The 25908-nt window shown below is 46.2% G+C and overlaps 1 protein-coding gene and 1 long non-coding RNA gene across 42 annotated transcripts in view; one reads left to right on the top strand and one right to left on the bottom strand.

Moving 5' to 3' along the window:
- rims2a (regulating synaptic membrane exocytosis 2a) overlaps window positions 1-25908 on the bottom strand; it is a 254152-nt gene that overhangs the window by 118172 nt on the left and 110072 nt on the right. For 40 of the 41 annotated variants that reach the window (XM_035416437.1, XM_035416438.1, XM_035416459.1 and 37 more), the window contains one exon: window positions 19595-20526. In XM_035416437.1, the coding sequence (XP_035272328.1) occupies window positions 19595-20526 (932 nt within the window). Of the gene's footprint in view, window positions 1-19594; window positions 20527-25908 lie in introns of those variants that run through there. The other variant, XM_035416702.1, reaches the window with a different exon arrangement.
- Window positions 3126-11340, top strand: LOC118226834. The gene is made up of 4 exons (XR_004765106.1): window positions 3126-3210; window positions 5865-5931; window positions 10559-10695; window positions 11254-11340. It is a non-coding gene; the product is annotated as an uncharacterized LOC118226834 (long non-coding RNA).

The raw sequence follows: 25908 nt of genomic DNA, 5'->3' as shown, positions 1-25908 counted from the left end.
GTTAAAACACTGACATTTTTCCTACCGCTATGACATCATGATGTTTACACCACAAACTCTTTCCGCATCTGTCTGTGTGTTAATCACCCAAGGAAGTACACCTGACACCCTGCCAATACAATTTCCATGACATCTCAAGGTCAACTCATGCATTACTAATGCTGACCCCACAACAGAATACTGCACATAACAAAGCAGACTTTCTGTGTGTGTGTGTGTGTGTGTGTGTGTACAAGTCTACATGACGCGTATGTAGTCCGTGCACATGTATGTCTCTACCCATGCTTTGTGATAGTGCAGCAGTAACATTCACATCCCCAGCACAGTTGCAGAGTATAGATGCAATGCTGTTGAGATGTGGCTTATGACTCCACAGACTTCAAGGTCGTGGTCTGGGTCGCTTCCTCGGACAGCTGTTGCTACAGCATTAGCACACAACCCTTGAACAAAACAACTTGTTTCCAGTGGTAGGCCCAGGGTTTTCAACTGCCATGCTGTGCGTCCCCCCATTATATAATTAAGCCTGCTTAAATAATTTAAAGACCTGGCTGGTACAAAGTGCTGGTCTGGAATACAGTGCAAGCCACAAGTCAATAGCACTGGATTACTCTGATCTGGAGGCAGGCAGAGCGCCAAGCTGATGCGCGGCTAACCTGATTTTAAATGTTAGCCCTGTTTCCCAGGCTGTGGGGAGGGGGGAGGGGGGGCGTGTCTCGCCATGTTCCCCCACTGAACAGAGAACAGTGAGGCATTCCTCTGAGCCGGGCCAGGGTCAATTAAACTGATGATCTCAGACAGAAGACTGCGCGGATAGAAATGCACAAGGTTGGTTTGGAAACTGGCAGAAAACCGGTCACGTTCTGTTTGCCAGCCTCCAAACCCACAGACCCATCTCCTGCCCCATGGGCTTACTTTTGATCCACAGACCCGCCTCCTGCCCCGTGGGCCCGTCCCCAGTCCCACAGACCCGGCCTCCTGCCCCACAGCTTCAGTTCTGGTAGGCGTGAACGCCTTTTGAGCTCGCCCTCCGAGATCGAAAACCTCCGATCTTCAGAATTGACTTATTTTCCCAGGAATGCCCCCCGTATGAATAATTAAAATTCAGTTTCCGCCCGCATGAGGACAGTGTGAGTTACATAACAGCGGCGGGCCGGCTCGCTCTCTCTCTCTCCCTCGTTCTCTCTCGCTCCCCCTCCCTCATGTGAGGCTGTGTCTGTCCAGCTCTTGCGGGTGCAGGTCCCCACCCGTCCCCCTTTTGTCAGTCGGTTTTGACGTAGCCAGGCGGGGGCCAGTAATTACAGCCTTGACAACAAAATCTATTTGCAATTACGACTGTCGGCGGCATTAAGCTGTCAATGGCAAAATACTTGAAGGATCCATTTGGATGTTAATTTAGCTGGAAACGGGTTCTAATTCAGCGCGTTCGCCAGTTTGCCAGTGTGCCTCTGCCTGTGTACATGCATGCACGCGTGTGCTTGTGTGTGCGCATGCAAATGTGTGTGTGTGTGTGTGTCTGTTTTTGTGTGTGTGTGTGTGTGCACATGCGTGTTTCTATGTATGTGCATGTGTCTGTGTGAGTGAGTGTACATGTGTTCCTGTATATAAAATCTCATTAAAAACACAAAGTGATGACCTAATTTAGGAGGAACAGAGTAAGTGTCACACCTAAACTAGCGAAAGTTAGCCAGTCTGGTAATGGAGCTTCCGTGCAATGGCTGCCAGTCAGGGTTTGAACGTGAGTGAGTGTGCAGGCTGGCTAACTGGAAAGCCATGTCTAGCTAACAAAGTCAGTTAATGTCGTGAGCTAGTATTCTCTCATAAAAAAACACATTTTCAATGTACAAAAATGCCAAGTTACTCACACATGCAAAGTGCTATCTATAAGTCATTCATTCAAACTGGCAAAATCTGGACCTGCCATTAGAAGTACTGATATCAAAATGACACAAAGTTACTGTACTACAAACAATATAGGCTATCTTGCCTCACCGAAATTAAAGAAGCTGTATTCCAAAGCAACGCTACCCAATGTTTCCTAAATTGTTTCATGTCACTTCTTGCATATTTGCTACCTACAATAAATACTGAATGTAAAATCAATCTTGTACATACATGCATACTATACTTCATTATCCCCATGGGGACATTTCCCTCGCAGCATGTAACATTCACATTTACAAACAGACATTTATACCAAGAAACATACAATTATTCGCGCAACAGAAAGGCTGGGCAGCTAAATACACACATACAGATAAAAAATGGACATATTCACACCTATTCAATCAATCCTCATTCTTACAAACCTATTCACACATATGTTTGGCCTGTTCATCTACTGTATGCTTGTACACACAGGGCCAAGTGACTTGAAACAATTTAGGAGACATTGGGTAGTACTGCTTTGGAATACAGCTTCTTTAATTTTGGTGAGGCAACATAGCCTATATTGTTTGCAGTGCAGTAACTTGGCGTCATTTTGATATCAATACTTTTAATGGCAAGCCTAGATTTAGCCAGTTTGAACGAATGACTTATAGACAGTGCTTTGTAAGCGAGAGTAACTGGAATTTGTGTACGTTGAAAACGTAATTTTAATGAGATCCAGATATAAACAGATGGGTCAAAGGATCCACAAGCAGGTCGAATAGGATCAGCATACGGGATTCTAGAACAAGGCATTTTTGTTGTAAAGAGAGCAATAGATCATACCAACCGCATATGCATAGCTACTCTCAATAGGCCCGACTGCAGAGATGGTGGCAGTAAGTTTAGCACAACGGTACAGTGGTTGGAGGAGAGGAAGCCAGGTGAAGCGCTGATTCACTCTGATTCAACTCCCGTATAACAAAGCCTTGAAACATTTATATAACATAGACACAATATCTCGTGTTTTTTTTTTATTTATTTTTTTAACGGGATTAGCTAGTAGAATTTAAATTAGACTAGTGTCGTCTAATCTAAATTCTACATGCATGCCTACTGTTGTGTGTGCAAGTTGTAGGCTACGCAACTTGTGCGCAGCTTGTGAGCTCGGTAATGGGCCGGTGGGCTGTTTCGTACACGGCCTGGGTTTCAGTAGATGACAGTAATGCAGTAACCCCCTCCCCCCCCCCCCCCCAAAAAAAAAAATTGACTTAAAGCAGGCGCACTTGCTTACCACAAGAAAGCCTCGGCAAAGTTACCAGTGGATGTTAAATCGGACTAAAGGTATAGTATTTTCTGGAATAATACAATTAATTTATTTGGTGCGTGCTTAAAAACGTTTGTCATAGGATTATTAGGTAAACAATTTTTTGAGTCCCGCTGAGTGAACTACATAAGCCCATGTTAGTTAGCTAACTATCCACGCCTCTTTATCTAGCTAAGGTTATTCATAAATAGTAGGGAGGTCAAACCCGTTTTGGTGATCTTTTAAAAACGTATTTTGACAGTTTATTCTTCATGCATAACGTCATAAATGCTACAGTATAATCAAGTAACAACGTAGCCTATAAATCGCCAATTTGCCAGAATATAACTGCTGTTTCCTATAATACGATTATAAAAATTAGCCGCTTCCCTCCGCATGTAATTAGTCGTTGGAGGGAAACGCATCATGGCCTGTGCGACTTTTAGGATCGGGTTTTCCTTCAACAACATGAACCAATATTTTGTGGTATTCGTACAGTAAAACGAATCTACTGTACGCATTTACTGGTATATATTGTTATGGGATGCGTCATTTAATGAAAAGTGAACTCTCAAAACGCAATATGTGCCAAATTGTCTCAGTTTCGAACAGCGGCCACGTGGCTTCAAAATTCCATTGCAATTAATAACTGGAATCTACCAGGCTCATGACCTCATTTTCACCCTAATAATAAAAAACACCCATTCGTAAAACTAAAATCTTTTATACCATACTGTAGACACGATCTTCGAGAAAAATATATATGTAAAAAATGTTGTTCAAACGAGTTTTCCCGGGGACCTAGCCAGTAGAAAACATGTACACTGGTGGCAGGTCATAGCTAGCCGTGGCTATTCGAGCTCCTGCGGGATTCGGAATCCAGAGACGTCACATGTCCCGTTTTCATCGTAATTACAAGAAACACCCATTCGCAAAACTCAAATGCTTTATACCACTCTGTAGATAAGACCTTGGCGAAGAAATACATGCAAGGACCGTGTTGTTCAAAGGAGGTTCCCTGGTGATCTAGTAACCATTAAACATGGTCACTGGAAGCAGGTTATAGTTGGCTATGAAATACTAGGCCTATTCTATCTGCTGGTGATTCGGATTCCTGAGGGTGGCGCATGTCTCCTTTTCACCGTAATTACAAAAACCATTTGTAAAACTCAAATGCATTATACCACAATGTAGACGAGGTCGTGACGAAGACACATATAAAACATTTTTCAATCGAGGTTTATTTGTCTAGACATGCCAGAAAACGTTTTATAGGGCCTCTTCCGCCGCATAATTTGAACGAATCGGAATTGAAAAATCAGGATGAAGTCAAGGCAGGGATCGGGTACAATTTGAACAACACTTCATTTGAGCAAAACAAATTTTTAATTAGATAGCGATTTTTTTTATTTTATTTTTTTGCTGCCTTGTCTGTTAAATCGGCTAAACTCTTAAGGTACGGACAACAAGAATATAGTTGCATAGCGTTTACTGAAGTTAACTTGCAAACAACACACAGAATCAGTAATCTGGAACATGCTTTTTTCCTGGACGGCGCCATCTTAGTTGAAGTGCGCATGTCCCAGGCGCGCGCCCCTAATAAACTGAAATGTGCAGGGGACTTTCACTGACAAAAGTAACCGCAATACATCCCAATGTAGCTTCTGAAATGGCTGTAGAATTCTAATCCCTCGGGACGCTGGCAGCTGTCGTTTTTAGGACACCTAAATATGCGAACGTATCAATAACTAATAGCCAACCAATGAACATTTTAAACATTTCACAGTGAGTTTTTCTTGTGGTGAAATTAGTAATAATGCCTTCAATATTGTTATATATATATATATATATATATATATATATATATATATATATATATATATATATATATGATACGCGCATTTTGGTAAAGCGTTAAATGCAATGCTCGTAAACAGTTCGCATGAAAATTCCTGATTTATAAATTTAAAAAGTAACATCGCTGAACTATCAGTGCACTTTTGAAACTATTTAATTGCTCTACATACTATATACATTTTGTATATTTCCTTGTTAAATGACCTGTTAAAGTGAGCCCAGATGCTAATTTTCTTTTATGGTGCGTGGAAATCCCATTGTGATTACATTGCAGGCAGAACGTTCGACCTCCCCATAGCAATGTAGTTATGCAATTGTTGTGTCTGGATAAATATTTTTTAAGTGTAGCCAGTCACATGTGGCGACCTAATTAGGCTCTGTTCTGGTGTTCATTCTGTCATTCATAAGGATCTTTCGTGCCAGTCAAACTGGAAGAGAAAAGTCTGAACTGCTGTGTGCCTGCACTGCTTGTGCAAAATGTTTACTGTGTAGTCTATGTAGGAGTGAGTTCCCCACCCCTCCTCTAGTTAAACTGGAAGTCAAGTCTGTACTTGGCTGCTTTTACACTGTGGAATAAAGTTTTCATAGGACTGTAGATGTTCTAATCTAGATGTTTAGAGCTTACATTAAAGAGCCACTAATACCAGTAATGTTCTTGTAAAATAGCAACAAGGCAGGGATATCAATTCGATTTTGGCTGATTACCCGTAATTTATAATGTTAAACTAAATCTGATGGCAAGGAACAGACTAGTGATATCAGTTCAGAGTAAAATGCTGAAGGGTGAAATGAAAATGAATGCTTTCACTTGAAACAAATTTCTTGTGTCTTTCAGTATATTCCAACCATGCCACCAGTGGATCACAGTGGATCTTCACACACGTCTCTGCTCCATTTCCTGTGTGAGTATGTTTCCACCACAGTATGTTTCTTCACAGTACATACTGCACTGTGTGGAGAAGAACCAACAGCTGGAGGTGGATGACTACAGGTTTAGGGATGACAGCGTACAGATTGGGTCTGCCAAGCGCGAGAGGGAGGGGATTGGGCGCATGGGGTACTCTGCGGAGGAAGATGCTGCCATTCTGCGCTATGTTCAGGGTCGTAAGCAAGAGGTGTGCGGGAACTCCCTTTGGAAGCAGATGGAGAGAGAGGCTGTCATGCCAAATTTCACCCCCCTCCAAATTTCAACCCCCCAATTCCCTTCCGGGGTTACGTTGTGCCACTACATTGCGCCGATTGGTCAGATCTCTGTCAGAAGATTCAAATTCGAATAAGCTTTATTTGACATGTCGTATATATACACATATTGAAAAAACATAAGTCCAACAAACAATAAACAACTCTGTGTGTGAGGTATTTGTGTATGTTAGCTTGTGTAATGTCACATGTAAATTAGGTGAAACAGTGAATAATTAATTTTAAAAAAAAAATCTATCTAGCAAGATTCATAGATCGCTAGCTAGCTAGCAATAGAAATAAATAGATAGCCAGCGAGACATCCAGATATACAGATCACTAGCTAGCTAGCTGAAGGAGCTTATCTTAGTCTTATATAATAGCTTCTCTTCCTAGCTAGCCAGCTAGCTTGCGATCTCTCACCGTTGTTAGCAACCAGCAGAGAACGCTTGGCAACCACACAGGCAAGGTGGTGAAGTTGACGCTAATGTATGCATCAAGGAACGTAGCCGGAAACGTAACCCGGGAAGGGAATGGGGGGATGAAATTTGGCGTGACAAGGCCATCACCAGTCACAGCTGGCAGTCCATGAAGGAATGGTATCGCAAGCACCTTGCAAAGCAGACACTAGGGGGCGACAAAGGAAAAACAAAAGGCAGGAGGGATGGAAGGATCACTCATCAAACTCTTCACAGTACCATTGCAACAAAAAGATCCCACACAGTCATCGCACTGGATAGACCCCCTTACACCCTCACCCCACTTGCAACTGAAGTAAAAATTCCACCAGCTTTGTCTGAGCACACTTCCCAGTGTTTTTCCTAGACAGAATACACCCGCACCTTTTGTCTGGGGCAGGCCAGTCACACTCATTGGCAGGGGGGGCTGTTCAGTGGGAAAAGATGTAGCTGGCCCCAATAGTAAGTCCAAAGGTGAGAGACCGAGTGCAACATGGGTGCCCTCTCTCTTTCTCTGGCCACACTTGCTTTTCTTTGGCAGTATTTCCCCTCAAAGCTCTGGTTTTATTCAGTATGTTCTGACCTTTCTGAATATCGGTCTTAATATGATAACTGCTGATATTCACTGTAGCCTTTTTGCCAGTTACTACGCCATGAATGTTTTAAAGTTCTCTCTGGTCTTGTTTCAATTTGTATCGTCAGTACGTGTTTTTGCGACAAATGAGCAGCAGGTGGTCACAGAGCAAGTGTTGGAAGAGCAAGAACAGGGACCTTCACCCGAAAATATGGAACTGGACACCGTGGAGAGAGCTGTGGAGGAGTTTGTGGATTTGGATGAGGTCTGTTTTTTATTGAGCTCTGTACTACTGCTCGGCAGTTCAGTAAGGAACAGATGCGGGTTGGTGTCTGGGTGATGGTAATACCATGGGAAAATGTTGCCAAACTGCAGCACTTTGACATGCAGTGAAAAATGCTCTGGAGAATCATTTCCACCAGTGGGGATGGGCCAGTTTTTTTTTCTTTTCCAAAGGGGACCATGGCCAGATTATAAGGCAAGACACACAGGCTGTGCAGGTAGTTATTTTTAAAAGGGCATTAGGGGCAAAATGTAGGGCGTCCACAGCAATGGCGATGTGGCTTTTGTGTAATTCAAGCCCTGTGTCAGGGATCTTGGTTGACATGGTTACCTACAGTAGTGCTTTTGCAGTGTTGCACATATGCCCTTGTTTGGCTAGTTTTTAGCCAGGCACAGTCCTGGTGTTCTTAGCCCGGTCTATGCCACTGTTTCTCATTTACAGTAACTTATGTAGATGGAACACTTGCGTTCGCTCACGTTTTTTTAGTCACTATAGCTTTAAGCGTCTACTAAATCAGCACAATGTCTGCTTCTCGTTGTAGAGTGAGGATGATACACCGGACATAGCTTTAAGCAGCACTGCAGGTGCTGATTGCAATGGTCTGGGCGAAGAGGTCGTTGCGGCGACCTCGGCCGAGGTTATCCAGGAAAACGGCGACGGCGATGCCAACCAGGACGACACCGAGCCTGAAAGGTCCCCGGGCATCCAGCTTGCGCCTCCTGACGAAGACGGGGGGCCCGAGGTCAGCGGCCCAGCACCGAAGACCCCTGCACCTTCGGCCTCCTTGGCCCACGTGTTCTTCTTTGACCACTGAACTATCAGTGCACTTTTTAAACTATTTAATTGCTCTACATACTATATACATTTCGTATATTTCCTTGTTAAATGACCTGTTAAAGTGAGCCCAGATGCCAATTTTCTTTTATGTTTGTGTGTGGAACTCCCATTGTGATTACATTGCAGGCAGAATGTTTGACCTCCCCATAGCAATGTAGCTATGCAATTGTTGTGTCTGGATAAATATTTTTTAAGTGTAGCCAGTCACATGTGGCAACCTAATTAGGCTCTGTTTTGGTGTTCATTCTGTCATTCATAAGGATCTTTCGTGCCAGTTATTTAAACTGGAAGAGAAAAGTCTGAACTGCTGTGTGCCTGCACTGCTTGTGCAAAATGTTTACTGTGTAGTCTATGTAGGAGTGAGTTCCCCACCCCTCCTCTAGTTAAACTGGAAGTCAAGTCTGTACTTGGCTGCTTTTACACTGTGGAATAAAGTTTTCATAGGACTGTAGATGTTCTAATCTAGATGTTTAGAGCTTACATTAAAGAGCCACTAATACCAGTAATGTTCTTGTAAAATAGCAAACAAGGCAGGGATATCAATTCGATTTTGGCTGATTACCCGTAATTTGCAATGTTAAACTAAATCTGATGCCAAGGAACAGACTAGTGATATCAGTTCAGAGTAAAATACTGAAGGGTGAAATGAAAATGAATGCTTTCACTTGAAACAAATTTCTTGTGTCTTTCAGTATATGCCAACCATGCCACCAGTGGATGACAGCGGGTCTTCACACATGTCTATGGTCGATTACCAGTGTGAGTATGTTTCTTCACAGTACATACTGGACTGTGTGGAGAAGAACCAACAGCTGGAGGTGGATGACTACAGGTTTAGGGATGACAGCGTACAGATTGGGTCTGCCAAGCGCAAGAGGGAGGGGATTGGGCGCATGGGGTACTCTGCGGAGGAAGATGCTGCCATTCTGCGCTATGTTCAGGGTCGTAAGCAAGAGGTGTGCGGGAACTCCCTTTGGAAGCAGATGGAGAGAGAGGCTGTCATGCCAAATTTCACCCCCCCTCCAAATTTCATCCCCCCAATTCCCTTCCGGGGTTACGTTGTGCCACTACATTGCGCCGATTGGTCAGATCTCTGTCAGAAGATTCAAATTCGAATAAGCTTTATTTGACATGTCGTATATATACACATATTGAAAAAACATAAGTCCAACAAACAATAAACATATGAACAGAATACAACTCTGTGTGTGAGGTATTTGTGTATGTTAGCTTGTGTAATGTCACGTGTAAATTAGGTGAAACAGTGAATAATTAATAAAAATTAAAAAAATCTATCTAGCAAGATTCATAGATCGCTAGCTAGCTAGCAAGAGAAATAAATAGATAGCCAGCGAGACATCCAGATATACAGATCACTAGCTAGCTAGCTGAAGGAGCTTATCTTAGTCTTATATAATAGCTTCTCTTCCTAGCTAGCCAGCTAGCTTGCGATCTCTCACCGTTGTTAGCAACCAGCAGAGAACGCTTGGCAACCACACAGGCAAGGTGGTGAAGTTGACGCTAATGTACGCATCAAGGAACGTAGCCGGAAACATAACCCCGGAAGGGAATAGGGGGGATGAAATTTGGCGTGACAAGGCCATCACCAGTCACAGCTGGCAGTCCATGAAGGAATGGTATCGCAAGCACCTTGCAAAGCAGACACTAGGGAGCGACAAAGGAAAAACGAAAGGCAGGAGGGATGGAAGGATCACTCATCAAACTCTTCACAGTACCATTGCAACAAAAAGATCCCACACAGTCATCGCACTGGATAGACCCCCTTACACCCTCACCCCACCTGCAACTGAAGTAAAAATTCCACCAGCTTTGTCTGAGCAAACTTCCCAGTGTTCTTCCTAGACAGAATACACCCGCACCTTTTGTCTGGGGCAGGCCAGTCACACTCATTGGCAGGGGGGGCTGTTCAGTGGGAAAAGATGTAGCTGGCCCCAATAGTAAGTCCAAAGGTGAGAGACCGAGTGCAACATGGGTGCCCTCTCTCTTTCTCTGGCCACACTTGCTTTTCTTTGGCAGTATTTCCCCTCAAAGCTCTGGTTTTATTCAGTATGTTCTGACCTTTCTGAATATCGGTCTTAATATGATAACTGCTGATATTCACTGTAGCCTTTTTGCCAGTTACTACGCCATGAATGTTTTAAAGTTCTCTCTGGTCTTGTTTCAATTTGTATCGTCAGTACGTGCTTTTGCGACAAATGGGCAGCAGGTGGTCACAGAGCAAGTGTTGGAAGAGCAAGAACAGGGACCTTCACCCGAAAATATGGAACTGGGCACCGTGGAGAGAGCTGTGGAGGAGTTTGTGGATTTGGATAAGGTCTGTTTTTTATTGAGCTCTGTACTACTGCTCGGCAGTTCAGTCAGGAACAGATGCGGGTTGGTGTCTGGGTGATGGTAATACCATGGGAAAATGTTGCCAAACTGCAGCACTTTGACATGCAGTGAAAAATGCTCTGGAGAATCATTTCCACCAGTGGGGATGGGCCAGTTTTTTTTCTTTTCCAAAGGGGACCATGGCCAGATTATAAGGCAAGACACACAGGCTGTGCAGGTAGTTATTTTTAAAAGGGCATTAGGGGCAAAATGTAGGGCGTCCACAGCAATGGCGATGTGGCTTTTGTGTAATTCAAGCCCTGTGTCAGGGATCTTGGTTGACATGGTTACCTACAGTAGTGCTTTTGCAATGTTGCACATATGCCCTTGTTTGGCTAGTTTTTAGCCAGGCACAGTCCTGGTGTTCTTAGCCCGGTCTATGCCACTGTTTCTCATTTACAGTAACTTATGTAGATGGAACACTTGCGTTCGCTCACGTTTTTTTAGTCACTATAGCTTTAAGCGTCTACTAAATCAGCACAATGTCTGCTTCTCGTTGTAGAGTGAGGATGATACACCGGACATAGCTTTAAGCAGCACTGCAGGTGCTGATTGCAATGGTCTGGGCGAAGAGGTCGTTGCGGCGACCTCGGCCGAGGTTATCCAGGAAAACGGCGACGGCGATGCCAACCAGGACGACACCGAGCCTTGGCCTGAAAGGTCCCCGGGCATCCAGCTTGCGCCTCCTGACGAAGACGGGGGGCCCGAGGTCAGCGGCCCAGCGCCGAAGACCCCTGCACCTTCGGCCTCCATGGCCCACGTGTTCTTCTTTGACCACTGAACTATCAGTGCACTTTTGAAACTATTTAATTGCTCTACATACTATATACATTTCGTATATTTCCTTGTTAAATGACCTGTTAAAGTGAGCCCAGATGCCAATTTTCTTTTATGTTTGTGTGTGGAACTCCCATTGTGATTACATTGCAGGCAGAACGTTCGACCTCCCCATAGCAATGTAGCTATGCAATTGTTGTGTCTGGATAAATATTTTTTAAGTGTAGCCAGTCACATGTGGCGACCTAATTAGGCTCTGTTCTGGTGTTCATTCTGTCATTCATAAGGATCTTTCGTGCCAGTTATTTAAACTGGAAGAGAAAAGTCTGAACTGCTGTGTGCCTGCACTGCTTGTGCAAAATGTTTACTGTGTGGTCTATGTAGGAGTGAGTTCCCCACCCCTCCTCTAGTTAAACTGGAAGTCAAGTCTGTACTTGGCTGCTTTTACACTGTGGAATAAAGTTTTCATAGGACTGTAGATGTTCTAATCTAGATGTTTAGAGCTTACATTAAAGAGCCACTAATACCAGTAATGTTCTTGTAAAATAGCAAACAAGGCAGGGATATCAATTCGATTTTGGCTGATTACCCGTAATTTATAATGTTAAACTAAATCTGATGGCAAGGAACAGACTAGTGATATCAGTTCAGAGTAAAATGCTGAAGGGTGAAATGAAAATGAATGCTTTCACTTGAAACAAATTTCTTGTGTCTTTCAGTATATTCCAACCATGCCACCAGTGGATGACAGCGGGTCTTCACACATGTCTCTGCTCCATTTCCTGTGTGAGTATGTTTCCACCACAGTATGTTTCTTCACAGTACATACCGGACTGTGTGGAGAAGAACCAACAGCTGGAGGTGGATGACTACAGGTTTAGGGATGACAGCGTACAGATTGGGTCTGCCAAGCGCCAGAGGGAGGGGATTGGGCGCATGGGGTACTCTGCGGAGGAAGATGCTGCCATTCTGCGCTATGTTCAGTGTCGTAAGCAAGAGGGTGTGCGGGAACTCCCTTTGGAAGCAGATGGAGAGAGAGGCTGTCATGCCAAATTTCACCCCCCCCTCCAAATTTCATCCCCCCAATTCCCTTCCGGGGTTACGCTGTGCCGCTACATTGCACGGTTGGTCAGATCTGTCAGAAGATTCAAATTCGAATAAGCTTTATTTGACATGTCGTATATATACACATATTGAAAAAACATAAGTCCAACAAACAATAAACATATGAACAGAATACAACTCTGTGTGTGTGGTATTTGTGTATGTTAGCTTTTGTAATGTTCTGTGTAAATTAGGCGAAACAGTGAATAATAATTTTTAAAAAATCTATCTAGCAAGATTCATGGATCGATAGCTAGCTAGCAAGAGAAATAAATAGATAGCCAGCGAGACATCCAGATATACAGATCACTAGCTAGCTAGCTGAAGGAGCTTATCTTAGTCTTATATAATAGCTTCTCTTCCTAGCTAGCCAGCTAGCTTGCGATCTCTCACCGTTGTTAGCAACCAGCAGAGAACGCTTGGCAACCACACAGGCAAGGTGGTGAAGTTGACGCTAATGTACGCATCAAGGAACGTAGCCGGAAACGTAACCCCGGAAGGGAATAGGGGGGATGAAATTTGGCGTGACAAGGCCATCACCAGTCACAGCTGGCAGTCCATGAAGGAATGGTATCGCAAGCACCTTGCAAAGCAGACACTAGGGGGCGACAAAGGAAAAACAAAAGGCAGGAGGAATGGAAGGATCACTCATCAAACTCTTCACAGTACCATTGCAACAAAAAGATCCCACACAGTCATCGCACTGGATAGACCCTCTTACACCCTCACCCCACCTGCAACTGAAGTAAAAATTCCACCAGCTTTGTCTGAGCAAACTTCCCAGTGTTCTTCCTAGACAGAATACACCCGCACCTTTTGTCTGGGGCAGGCCAGTCACACTCATTGGCAGGGGGGGCTGTTCAGTGGGAAAAGATGTAGCTGGCCCCAATAGTAAGTCCAAAGGTGAGAGACCGAGTGCAACATGGGTGCCCTCTCTCTTTCTCTGGCCACACTTGCTTTTCTTTTGCAGTATTTCCCCTCAAAGCTCTGGTTTTATTCAGTATGTTCTGACCTTTCTGAATATCTGTCTTAATATGATAACTGCTGATATTCACTGTAGCCTTTTTGCCAGTTACTACGCCATGAATGTTTTAAAGTTCTCTCTGGTCTTGTTTCAATTTGTATCGTCAGTACATGTTTCTGCGACAAATGGGCAGCAGGTGGTCACAGAGCAAGTGTTGGAAGAGCAAGAACAGAGACCTACACCCGAAAATATGGAATTGGGCACCGTGGAGAGAGCTGTGGAGGAGTTTATGGATTTGGATAAGGTCTGTTTTTTATTGAGCTCTGTACTACTGCTCGGCAGTTCAGTAAGGAACAGATGCGGGTTGGTGTCTGGGTGATGGTAATACCATGGGAAAATGTTGCCAAACTGCAGCACTTTGACATGCAGTGAAAAATTCTCTGGAGAATCATTTCCACCAGTGGGGTTGGGCCAGTTTTTTTTTCTTTTCCAAAGGGGACCATGGCCAGATTATAAGGCAAGACTGGCTGTGCAGGTAGTTATTTTTAAAAGGGCATTAGGGGCAAAATGTAGGGCGTCCACAGCAATGGCGAGGTGGCTTTTGTGTAATTCAAGCCCTGTGTCAGGGATCTTGGTTGACATGGTTACCTACAGTAGTGCTTTTGCAATGTTGCACATATGCCCTTGTTTGGCTAGTTTTTAGCCAGGCACAGTCCTGGTGTTCTTAGCCCGGTCTATGCCACTGTTTCTCATTTACAGTAACTTATGTAGATGGAACACTTGCGTTCGCTCACGTTTTTTTAGTCACTATAGCTTTAAGCGTCTACTAAATCAGCACAATGTCTGCTTCTCGTTGTAGAGTGAGGATGATACACCGGACATAGCTTTAAGCAGCACTGCAGGTGCTGATTGCAATGGTCTGGGCGAAGAGGTCGTTGCGGCGACCTCGGCCGAGGTTATCCAGGAAAACGGCGACGGCGATGCCAACCAGGACGACACCGAGCCTTGGCCTGAAAGGTCCCCGGGCATCCAGCTTGCGCCTCCTGACGAAGACGGGGGGCCCGAGGTCAGCGGCCCAGCGCCGAAGACCCCTGCACCTTCGGCCTCCAAGGCCCACGTGTTCTTCTTTGACCGGGCGTTGCAGGAAGAGGAGCCCCCCCAGCCTGCATGCGACCCCCCGTTCACTCCGGCCCAGCTGGAAGAGGCCAGACAGCAGCTGCGCTACCTGATGAAGGAGTCCGGACAGGGCCTGGACAACGTTACCAAGGCCCTCCTGAAGAACAGTGGCGATGTGCAGGCTGCCCTGCAGTACCTCCGCCACGGGCCACAGGGGTACCTGTGGGACCCGCGCGATGACCCCCTCCTCTGCTCAGGTGGCCATTTTCTGCACATCCTCGAACAGAAGTACGGAAAGGCGGCCGTGGCCAGGAGGATTTATTTCCTTGACATCCAGTTCAACGAGATCAGAGTGACTCAGGGATTTGGTTAAGCAGAACAGCTGTTTGCAACGTCAGTTAACTCCTGCTACGTGGCCAAGTTCTAGGGGCCCTTAAATTCCTCATTTGTGTTGTTCTGTATCTCATTTTGTCTGGATTTTTTCTTCTTTTGTTGCGTAAATGAGAACATGCTTTGTTTAGACATCTCATCCCTGCCTGTATCCCAGGCACTTTATATGAATGTCACTTGTTCTTAATTATAACCATTTTGTTAAACTTTAACCCGAAAAATACACCTATGTATAGGTTATTTAAAGGTGTTGTATAGAATGTCATTTTTATTTCTGTATTAACAGTACTAATAGTACCGCATTTCTGTAAACCAGTGTTACAGCATTATGTTCTGAACACGTGTTCAGAATAATTTTGAAATTTGCATTTACTCATTTAAAATGACTGTAGTTTGGCCCCGCGATGCTCCGTAGACTGGAGTCGCTTGTTGCAGTTGGATTGTTGTTGTCAAAATAAAAATGGGAGCCTCAGTTCCAAACTGCCCTGTACTCTGAGTCTTTATGTGTACAAATATATTCTGCACTGAAAAAAGAGAACAGCTTCATTCAGCATCGAAATCTTACTAAGTGAAGACCTAATTTAGGAGGAACAGAGTAAGTGTCACACCTAAACTAGCCAATGTTAGCCAGTCTGGTAATGGAGCTTCCGCGTAATGGCTGTCAGTCAGGGTTTGAACGTGAGTGAGTGTGCAGGCTGGCTAACTGGAAAGCCGTGTCTAGCTAACAAAGTTAATAGTATGAGCTATTCTCTCATAAAAAACAAGTTTTCAACATACAAAAATACCAAGTTACTCTCACTTACAAAGCACTGTCTATAAGTCATTCATTCAAACTGGCAAAATCTAGGCCTACTCAAACAACACAGGCTATCTTGCCTCACCAAAATCAAAGAAGCTGTATTCCAAAGCAGTGCTACCCAATGTTTCCTAAATTGTTTCATTTTGATATCGATACTTTTAATGGCAGGCCTAGATATTGCCAGTTTGAATGAGTTATAGACAGTGCTATGTATATGTGAGTAACTTTTGTACGTAAGCATTTTTGTACATTGAAAACATGTTTTTTATGAGCTATCACTTCTTTTCGCACAGTGTTTGTAATGAAAAAGCGAGAACAGTAATGCATATAAATGTGGACTATGAGAAGTATGCACACATCTATATGGCCTGGCTATATTGTAGCCGGTTAACTGAACGTGTAGATGGCATGTCATAATGCAGTCCATAGACCATGACATTTACCACCATGCCACGAATGGACTAGCTGTTGAGACTGGTAAATTTCTTGGGTAAAAAGATATGTTCATTTTGCGTGTGTATGTGAGATTTTGGCTGGTGTAGGTGAAGGATTGGCTGGTGAAAACGCAAAATCCCCTTAGTTTGTGGCTTTATTGTGTAGACATGCGAAGTTGTTTATGAATTCTCTCTCTTGAAATGGGGTCAGAATGTGCAGAAATTCATGTTTTTAAGGGCTGAGAGTCTGTGGCTGTTGCGGTTATTTCTGTATGGAACCCTGAAACGTGCCAAACTCTCAGTGCTGTATAGGTATGGGGCATGCCCCCGCCAAGGCGTAACTTGGCTGGACGGCATACCTGCCATCCCAATATGAGTGCACATGATAGCTTCTCCTTGTTCTCTGCAGTATCCCAGTGGAGATTCAGCTCTTGCCTGTGAGCGTCGCGCAGCTGGTGAATGCAGGAGCACCGCGCATGTTCTCCACACTCTAGTACTCACGCGGCCGCTGCCAGGACCGGCGCTGCTGTGCGCAGCAGTGCAGCTTTTACAGTGCGCCAGCGGTCCCGACGCGCGGCAGCCGTCTCCCGGGGCGACCGCGGCGACGCGCCGCGACCGCTGTGGAGAACGTAGCGTGACTCAGTGCGCCGCAGAGGCTTCTCGCGGAAGCTCAAACGCGCCGCCGACGGAGAAGAGAAGCGCATCGCGCGCTAACGTCAAACGCTAGCAGCCCCCGCAGCCTCGCTTTCCCGCGAATCTAGCGGCTAAAACGCGCGACGGCCGCCGAGCGCCGGCTCGGAAGCGCGCCGCAAAAACCGATGCGAGCGGCGGAGGATCTTTAGAGGGTGTCTGATAATTGCATTACACGCGACGCTGCTCCGCTCGACGCCGGCGCTGCCGCGTGCCGGCCGGCCTTTGCCACGCCAGGTATAATCTTCCTGAGGGAGTCTGTTAGGGGCTTTAGGGCGATGACATCATCAGCGCGGTTAGCTAGCGCCGCGGCGCAGCGGATAACCCTTGTGCACGAACGGTAATCTGCCCCCGGCATCTGGACCCGGCGAGCGAAAAGCCGACTCCGGGACGCGGGACGCGGGGCCCTGAAGGATGTTCGCGGCCTGGCTGATCCGGCCGCAAGGGGCCCACGCGGAAGACAGTCTCGTTTCCTCCGAGAAAGCGTTAATTACGTTTGCTCCACCTCCGTTAATTAACGCGCGCCACCAGCGGCGGCCCCCGGTGCAACGGAGCGGCTGCGAAAGTGCTTCCCACCCACCTACAAGACAAAACATGCATTCGACGGCGTCTCTGACGGTGCGTTCAGCCGGGTCAAAACGCACAATTTCGGGCCGCACTCATTCTCTGGTCTTCTACCTGCTTTCAACTGATCACTAAGGAGGATCAAACCGGCAGTCTTCTCAGCGTTGCTAACCCCTGATCGTCCCCACACCTGCCCGGTATTATACAGTAAAGTCCATTACAGCAGACTGGGCGCATTAAGAAACAGCCTGGCCCCATAGTGTCAACACAGAAATAACTTGACTCCCCCTCAGAATCACACAACCAGGCTACAGTGTACAACACGGAAAGAGCTCCCCCTCAGAATCACACACACAGGCTACAGTGCGCAACACGGAAAGAGCTCCCCCTCAGAATCACACACACAGGCTACAGTGCGCAACACGGAAAGAGCTCCCCCTCAGAATCACACACACAGGCTACAGTGCGCAACACGGAAAGTGCTCCCCCTCAGAATCACACACACAGGCTACATTGTGCAACACGGAAAGAGCTCCCCCTCAGAATCACACACACAGGCTACAGTGTGCAACATGGAAAGAGTTCCCCTGAGTATCTCATACACACAGGCCACAGTGCGCAACACAGAAAGGGTTCCCCCTCAGAAACACGCGCAGGCTATAGAGTGCAACACAGAAACAGCTCCCCTGAGAACAACACGCACACACACACAGGCTATAGTGTGCAACACAGACACAGCTCCTCTGAGAATAAAACACACACACACACACACAGGCTATAGTGTGCAACACAGAAACAGCTCCCCTGAGAATCACACACACACACAGGCTATCGTGTGCAACACAGAAACAGCTCCCCTGAGAATCACACACACAGAGGCTATAGTGTGCAACGCAGAAACAGCTCCCCTGAGAATTACACACACACAGGCTATAGTGTGCAACACAGAAACAGCTCCCCTGAGAATCACACACGCAGGCTATAGTGTGCAACACAGAAACAGCTCCCCTGAGAATCACACACACAGAGGCTATAGAGTGCAACACAGAAACAGCTCCCCTGAGAATCACACACACAGAGGCTATAGAGTGCAACACAGAAACAGCTCCCCTGAGAATAACACACACACACACACACACACACAGAGGCTATAGTGTGCAAAACAAAAACAGCTCCCCCAGGAATCACACACTCACACAGAGGCTATATTGTGCAATGCATTAATGCCACTCCCTGAGAATCACACACACAGATGTTATAATGTGCAACACTGAAACTGCTCCCCCTGAGCCACCCTCAGACAGGAGCCACATCCTGAGGGACATAACATTAGCACACATAAACACAGACATGGATGAGGTACAGCAGACTGGGGGGATAAAGGTTAGTTATTCAACATAGAAAAACAGTTTTTCATTCACTTTGTTCCACTGTGCACATATTACAGTATATACCTTCATGCCTTCACATTACATCATTTTAATTCAAATTCAGAGCACAGTACATTTGAAAGCATTAAGGCCCTTGGAAGCACAAAGAACTAAATAAAACAGCACACATTAATTTATGCATGTACCACACATGTACCAGAACTTTCAAACACAACAAGCTGATTCACACCCCTGCTCCCCTGTTCCAGCATCAGCCTGTCATAAACACACCCCGTATATATGAAGACAGACAGACACACAGACACAGACATACCATGTCAAATACCAGTCAGGGTACACTTCATCAACAGACTGCATTATATTGCTCACTGTGTTTCTTTGAAGTACTACACATACAACAGGGACCGGATTTGATGTATTCATATTAAGGGATTGAACACAGTACAGTAACAGCAAACATTTGTCCCGAACGCTGTAGAACACAAACAGCAGGTGCCACCGTCTGAGAGAAGAGGCTCTAATGCATAATTCAGGCAGCGCTGACAGGGCCTGACCACACAGGCGTCTCCCGGAGACAGGGGCGGGGGCGGGGCGGGGGGAGCGAGGGCCCTTACCTTTCTCGCTGACGGACTCGCTCTCGATCTCCACGTCCTCGCAGCTGGTGTACTCGGGCGTGGTGGCCAGCTCCTCCTCCGAGCTGCTGAGGGACACCTGCCGCATCTTGCCCAGCCGCTTGGTCTTGTGGGGCTTGGGCGGCGGCGGGCGGACCGACTCGGACTGGTCGGAGCTGAGCGAGTCGTTGCGCAGCATGGCGTCCATCTTCTCCCGCTTGCTCCGGCGCACGGCCGAGCCGGGGTCCAGGTGGTGCTGCTGCTGCTGGGGCGGCGGCGGGGGCCGGCGGGCGGGGTCCCCCATCCCGCCGGGCCCCCGCCGCAGGTCCAGCACGGGGCTCCGGTGCGGCGTGGGCGGGCTGCGGTCGGCCCGGCGGACCGAGCCGGGGGAAGTCCTCTCCACGGAGTAGGAGCGCTGGCCCTCGGGCGGGAAGCGGCGGTCGGAGGCGGGGTGGGCGCGGGACGGGCGCCCGCGCGGGTCGTCCAGCTCGGTGTAGGCCAGCGAGACGTCGCTGTGGCGACGCTCGTGCCGCGCCCGCGACACCTCGGCGTGCATGCGCATCTGCTCCTCGTAGGGCTGCGGCTTGACCGGGTAGCGGGCCAGGTTGGGGTCGCTGCGGTAACGGGCCTGGTACTCCTCCTCCCGCCGGCGCTGGAGCTCGTACTCGCTGGGCTGCCCGTCTAGGTCCTCGTCCGGCGGGTAGTCCTGCGAGCGCCCCCAGTGCCCCCGCCGGTCCTGGTACTCGCCGTGCGCCGCGTTGGCGTCCTCGTACATCCGCGGGCCCCGCCCCGCCCGGCGAGGGTCCCGATCCCCGTAGTCGGACGGTGATCTGGGCATCCCGCCGTCCGCCGGCGCATACTGCGAGCGCTCACCCCTGTCCTCCCTTTGGTCGTACGTTTGGTTTGGATCCCTGGATGCTGATGGGCTTCTTTTCCTGTCAATAAAAAAAAGAGCCAATCAGCGAGAGGGATGGGGTCCAAGGAGGGGCGGAAATATGCCGGGCTCAGCAGCCGCTTTGTGTCAGGGGATGATGACTAACCATACAGAACTCAGCAAGGAAGTACGCTTTCACAGACCAGGCGCACCATTTCTTTCATTCAAGAGCCATTCAACCTTGGTTCAAATATCTAAAAAGCTGAAGCAGAATGAAAGTATACGAAGCCAAACTACAATATCCTCTGCCTAGGTGTGACAAAAATCCTCATTCAACAATATATACACACTAAAATCAACAAAAGGGCCCTTTCTTTTATTAATATTTCAACATTATCAGCTGCAGGAGCATGAGCCTATTGTGATGGCATGCATATATGCAGTGTGCAAACAAGATTATGTGAAGTCAGTGGGATTACAATGGGACCAACAGCATGCTGTGTAATAAAACAGTTTAAAATTAACTCTGATATGAAACTGCAGTTTGTCTCAACTTTATGTACCATCGTCCACTACTTGGGAATATAACTATGATGGAAATATTTACTGATCAGTTTATCTGTAAGGTAGGTAAATACATTTTTCCTGTCACATAAAAAACACCAAAATCAAGAATTTCCGATGCCAAATCAACTGCATCGGAATAGTTCAATTTCTTTGCCTATTTAGCTTCCCCTATTTGATCTTTCTAGGTTAATAAGCTGAAGAATTTCATTCACTCAAAGTATCTCTGTTTAAGAGCATCTACTAAATTATTTTAATGCAATGTAATGATGCATCCACATTATTTTCAGAGCAGAGTTACAATTAGAAATGTCCGCAATTAATATTTCATGCATTTACCATCTCGGGCTCTTCGGCCAGAATATTTACAGCCATTTATTTCCATCTCAAACTTCTGGCCCTCACATACGATTGTTAATGCAGGGGCATCACCACCGTTTCACTGCATCATTCGCTAGGGCAGCGCGTAAGAACCGCGCGGCGTAGGAAATGGACTCGAGCCGCGCCGCAGACCGCGCCGGTGAGCGCACACGAGCACCGGAGAGCCAACGCTCCCTGAAAGCGTCCAGATGAAACCGGCGCCTCTCTGGCTGGTGCGCTCAAGTTATTTCCGTCGCGCCGCGTTTCCCGGGGCAACGAACGCAGCGGTCTGTCGGAGGAAGCGGCGGAGGAGCCTCGTCGCGTCCTCGGCGGCTCTCCGCGCGCGTCGGGAGCGTACCGGCGCACCTCTCCGCGTGGGCGAGGAGAACTGGCTGCCGAAAGGCGCGGCGCCGTCCTGAATGACGTCTGAGAGAATAAAAATAGAGCCCTCCGAAAAATAATCATCAGCCAAAAGACGGCTTTATCATACTGGAATGATAGTCTGTTAGCAATATGAAGGCTATACAGTTCTGTCATACGACATGGTATCTTGGGTCTAAACTGGTTGCTGAGTAGATGGTTGGGGTGAAAACATAAACCAGCAGAGCTAATGGATCTCCAGGACCAGGGCTGAGCAGGACTCCACGAGTCCTTGATGCAGTGATGCTCAACTTATTCTAGAATCAAATCGAGATCGGTTTTAAATTATGGCTGAGGGATCAGCATGTGGGCGTGGCCAGTGTGATGTTATAACATTCTTACACTATTTATTTGCTTAACAGATTATTTTACTAGTGTTGACATTTTAATTACTCAGACGTGGGGCATGGTATTTTTCTGAAGCAATTTGGGTCAAATACCCAGCTCAAGAGTACAACGATAGAAACCGCAAGGGTACTGCCTGGGGCCATACTTTAACCTCAGAGTTAAAAGTCAAATGACATAAAAGACAGAAAGTTGTACAAATGCTGTTGACAATTTGCCAGTTATCTACTTACAAGCAAAAATGGTTAAAGGTCCAGGAAACTGAAATCTGTGAATTATTTGCTGATGTGCTGTTTTAATACTTTTTTCATTCACAAATGGGCCAGAAATATTTTTAAACAATTCTTGCAAAAAAATAGAATGAAAAAACATTGACGAGCCAGTGCCAAGACCGGCTTTCTTTCTCCCTTTCTCTAAATGCCATGTTTTCAGCAGGCGGGGTTAGCTGGGTACAAATGTGCGTCACTAAAATGGAAAGACCAGTGAAATTCTTATATGTAAATATATAAATGATGCTCTCGTAATTTTATTACCAGCAGGCTAAGCTGGAGATGCCTAAGCATTGTGCCTTCGCTGGATGCAGACAAACCAAGCCACTTTTTCCCCAAAAATGAAGAGAAGCACAAGAAATTGGTTCCAATTCCTGGAGGCCCACAGGCACTGCAATATTTCAATAACCTCAACAATATCTGTAGTGCCCATTTTCACAAGGAGGACCTCACCAATTATCAACAAAAACAATGTACCAGCTAGTGCTGGTGCAGTGCTTTCCCTCCCTTCACCTCCCTCCCAGCTGTTGCTGCTACTGAAACTCCTGGTGGTCACAGAACGGACATGTGACAGATCAGCTAAGTAGGCCTACCGTTAGTTAGCAGTGAATTAAATAGCCTTCTAGCTTAGATATGTGGAATCAAAGCCTTTCTTTATTCAAGTGTATTGTCCAGAGTTGACTGCTGTCAAGTCTAATGTTAGTGTACAGTAGCTCAGTGTTACAGTGTTATGGCACATTTCATGATTTGCAGGTTTAACTATATGATGGTAAAGCTTATGTTGCTTTCCTTTGTTTTGTCTGGTAGTCTACTGTTACTCCTCTGGACAACCTGCTCTAACCCAGTGGCGAGGAATGGTTAACATATGAGGTTTCTTCTGGATATGAATATTAATGAGTGGGGGACACAAGCCCACTGTCCTTATATGCTGAACAGGTCACCATAATCGAATAGCGTTTATTACATTTTAATGGTGATAATTGGGTTAAAGACCTGAGAGAAATATTAAGAAGACAACCAATTTTCACTTCTGGGGAATATAATCACAATTTGAATCCAGTTTCCTGGACTTTTATCCAGTGAAGTTTTTTGTTATGAGTTTGTTATTTGCTATTTATATCCTTGAATCCCACATGACAGCGGATTTCTCACTTCCTGTCAAAACATGCAAAGCCAGTCAAAAACATCTACTGCAACGGGTTCTACTGTTTCATATGGATCTATTCAAACAAGAATTCCACCGGGACACTTTCCACTGCTGTCAGAACGGGGTCAGAATGTCAGCTCTCACTGGCAATACGTCCACAGGCACATCCCGTCCTGGCATGTCCTCATCTATGCCAATAATAATATTAAAAAGGTACAGTAGGGAAGAGCTACAGATAGGTAGGTGTCCGTTAGCTGCTCTTGCACAAGAGGAATAACAAAGTGCAAAAGGAGAATAAGCCCAGAGATCATGATCATCTGAAAGACAGGCTATTACAAAGATACAAATAAGAAGTACAATACCACTACAGCATGGAGTAGATGCATCTAGGCACAGGGTAAAAGATGAAAGAAACCAAAAACCTGTCCATCAGGCAAAAACCAACATATACCTTAAAATGGTTACCCCCGCCCCATTAAACAGTTCTAATCCATATTTCCAAAAATTCAAAAAGCCAACAACATGGCCAAGTCCACTGCAAGCAAACGCACGTGTGCGTTTACACATCAGCTACGACGAATATGTTCCGTGCTTCCTCAGCGCAGCAAACTGCTGTCTGAGGCGGGACGGGGGGGTTTTCGAGGCCTTCGGTTCACAGGCGGGGGCTGAAAGTCAGCGGCGCGTCGGAGAAAGAGTTACGGACGAGCTCATTTACGAGAGGAGGCTTCCTCAGACTGGCCTCTCCTCCGGGTCCCCCAGAGCGAGCCGCTGCCCACGGCCTCTCCACGTCCATCAGGAGCCTCTGAGAGCAGAACCTGGCCACAGCCAAGCATCTAAAACCCTTCACTCACTCACTTATTTAAGGCAAAATCTGCATACAGTTGAAAACATTTGTGACAGTCATACGGTGCAGCCAATCAGGTACAGCCAACAGGCTACTTTTCATCAGTAGTCCCTGCCGCATTGGCGATCACAGCACACGTCCTAATATGCCTGCAAACAAGTATAAGACAAGCTGGTTTTTTTATACCGCAGAAGTGTGTGTGAGAATGGGAATGCGGCGTGAGACTGAAAGCTTTGAGAAAAGACAAAGTGCCGAAGCGTTCGAAGACGCGCCGTCTGTCCACTGCTGTGGCTCCCAGTAAAGCAAGAGCTTCCTTATCAGAGAGGCCGAGTAAGAGCGCGGCTGTTTAAAATAACAGCTCCATGTCACACCCCAGTGGGCGTCTGGCAGCAAGCTTGGTTGCAGCGTGGAGGTGCATTTCTCACATTCGCCATGAGAGCTAGGCTGTGTGATTGAGATTTGTACAGCTGTGATTCCATCGTTGATTCATACATAAGTATGTTAGTCAGATTTTAGTTCAGCATAGAGGGAAATGACTGGCATCAGGGTACACAAATGTATTATTATTATAATCCTGATTGAAATTATTATTATTATTATTATTATTATTATTCAAGTAATAGAAAAGCACATGAAATTCTACAGTGAAGAAGACACATATAGGTGGAATACAACAGTAACAATAGTAAAAGCAGCACAGCCAGGTATCATAAAGGGAAGAAATGTTGTGGATATAAAAGTTAATTACAAGCCCCCAGGCATCTCTTTCCACCACCTGTGCATATATTTTCGCCATTGTGTATTTTATATTGAAGTCATTGTTATATACTGCATAGACAATGAACAAAAGCTAAACTAAGATGAACCCGTACTAACTGCAGAAAACAGGGAGCTTCCAAACGTGAAGGTCCCCCCAACCATTAAAATTCAGGAATTGTGAAACCCTGTCAAACCATAGCCTGCCATGCCTACACAGAGCACAGACTCCATTGGGACAAATCTCCCAGAACAGCGTCTCAGGAACATGATGATATTGCCTCCATGGCATGTTCTGTGCCTCAGACAAGACCTAGATGTAATCACAAGCAGGGAATGTCTCCTCAGGATTGATGAGGGATTGTGCTACTCGATCAGCCAAGTTCTGTACATGACAATGATCTGAAGTTCTGCAGAGCTTTATTAATCAGGTATGGTATATCATTGTCATAGCTTCATTTGGAAATGGTACATTATTGGCCGGCTGCATGGAGTGTTTATAGGATTCAGTAGCCTTCTGGGCTACCGATCCAGTTCCAGCACAGAGCACGGTCAAGGCTGAGGGGCCTTTGGCATGTGGTCTGGGTCTGCGTGGACAGACTGAGCCTCTCCGGGGACAGCCTCCGTATCTCTCTGCCTCCACAAGGGTCCAAAGCATGCTGAAGCTAAACAGAGCAGGAGTCCATAACCATGCCTGAAAAACATCTCCTTCTCTCCACACTAACAGGCAGATCACTG

This window comes from Anguilla anguilla, chromosome 1, assembly GCF_013347855.1.
Source record: "Anguilla anguilla isolate fAngAng1 chromosome 1, fAngAng1.pri, whole genome shotgun sequence".
NCBI classification, from domain to species: domain Eukaryota; kingdom Metazoa; phylum Chordata; class Actinopteri; order Anguilliformes; family Anguillidae; genus Anguilla; species Anguilla anguilla.
Note: the sequence above shows the minus strand (reverse complement) of the source record. Positions and strands in the feature narration are given on the sequence as shown.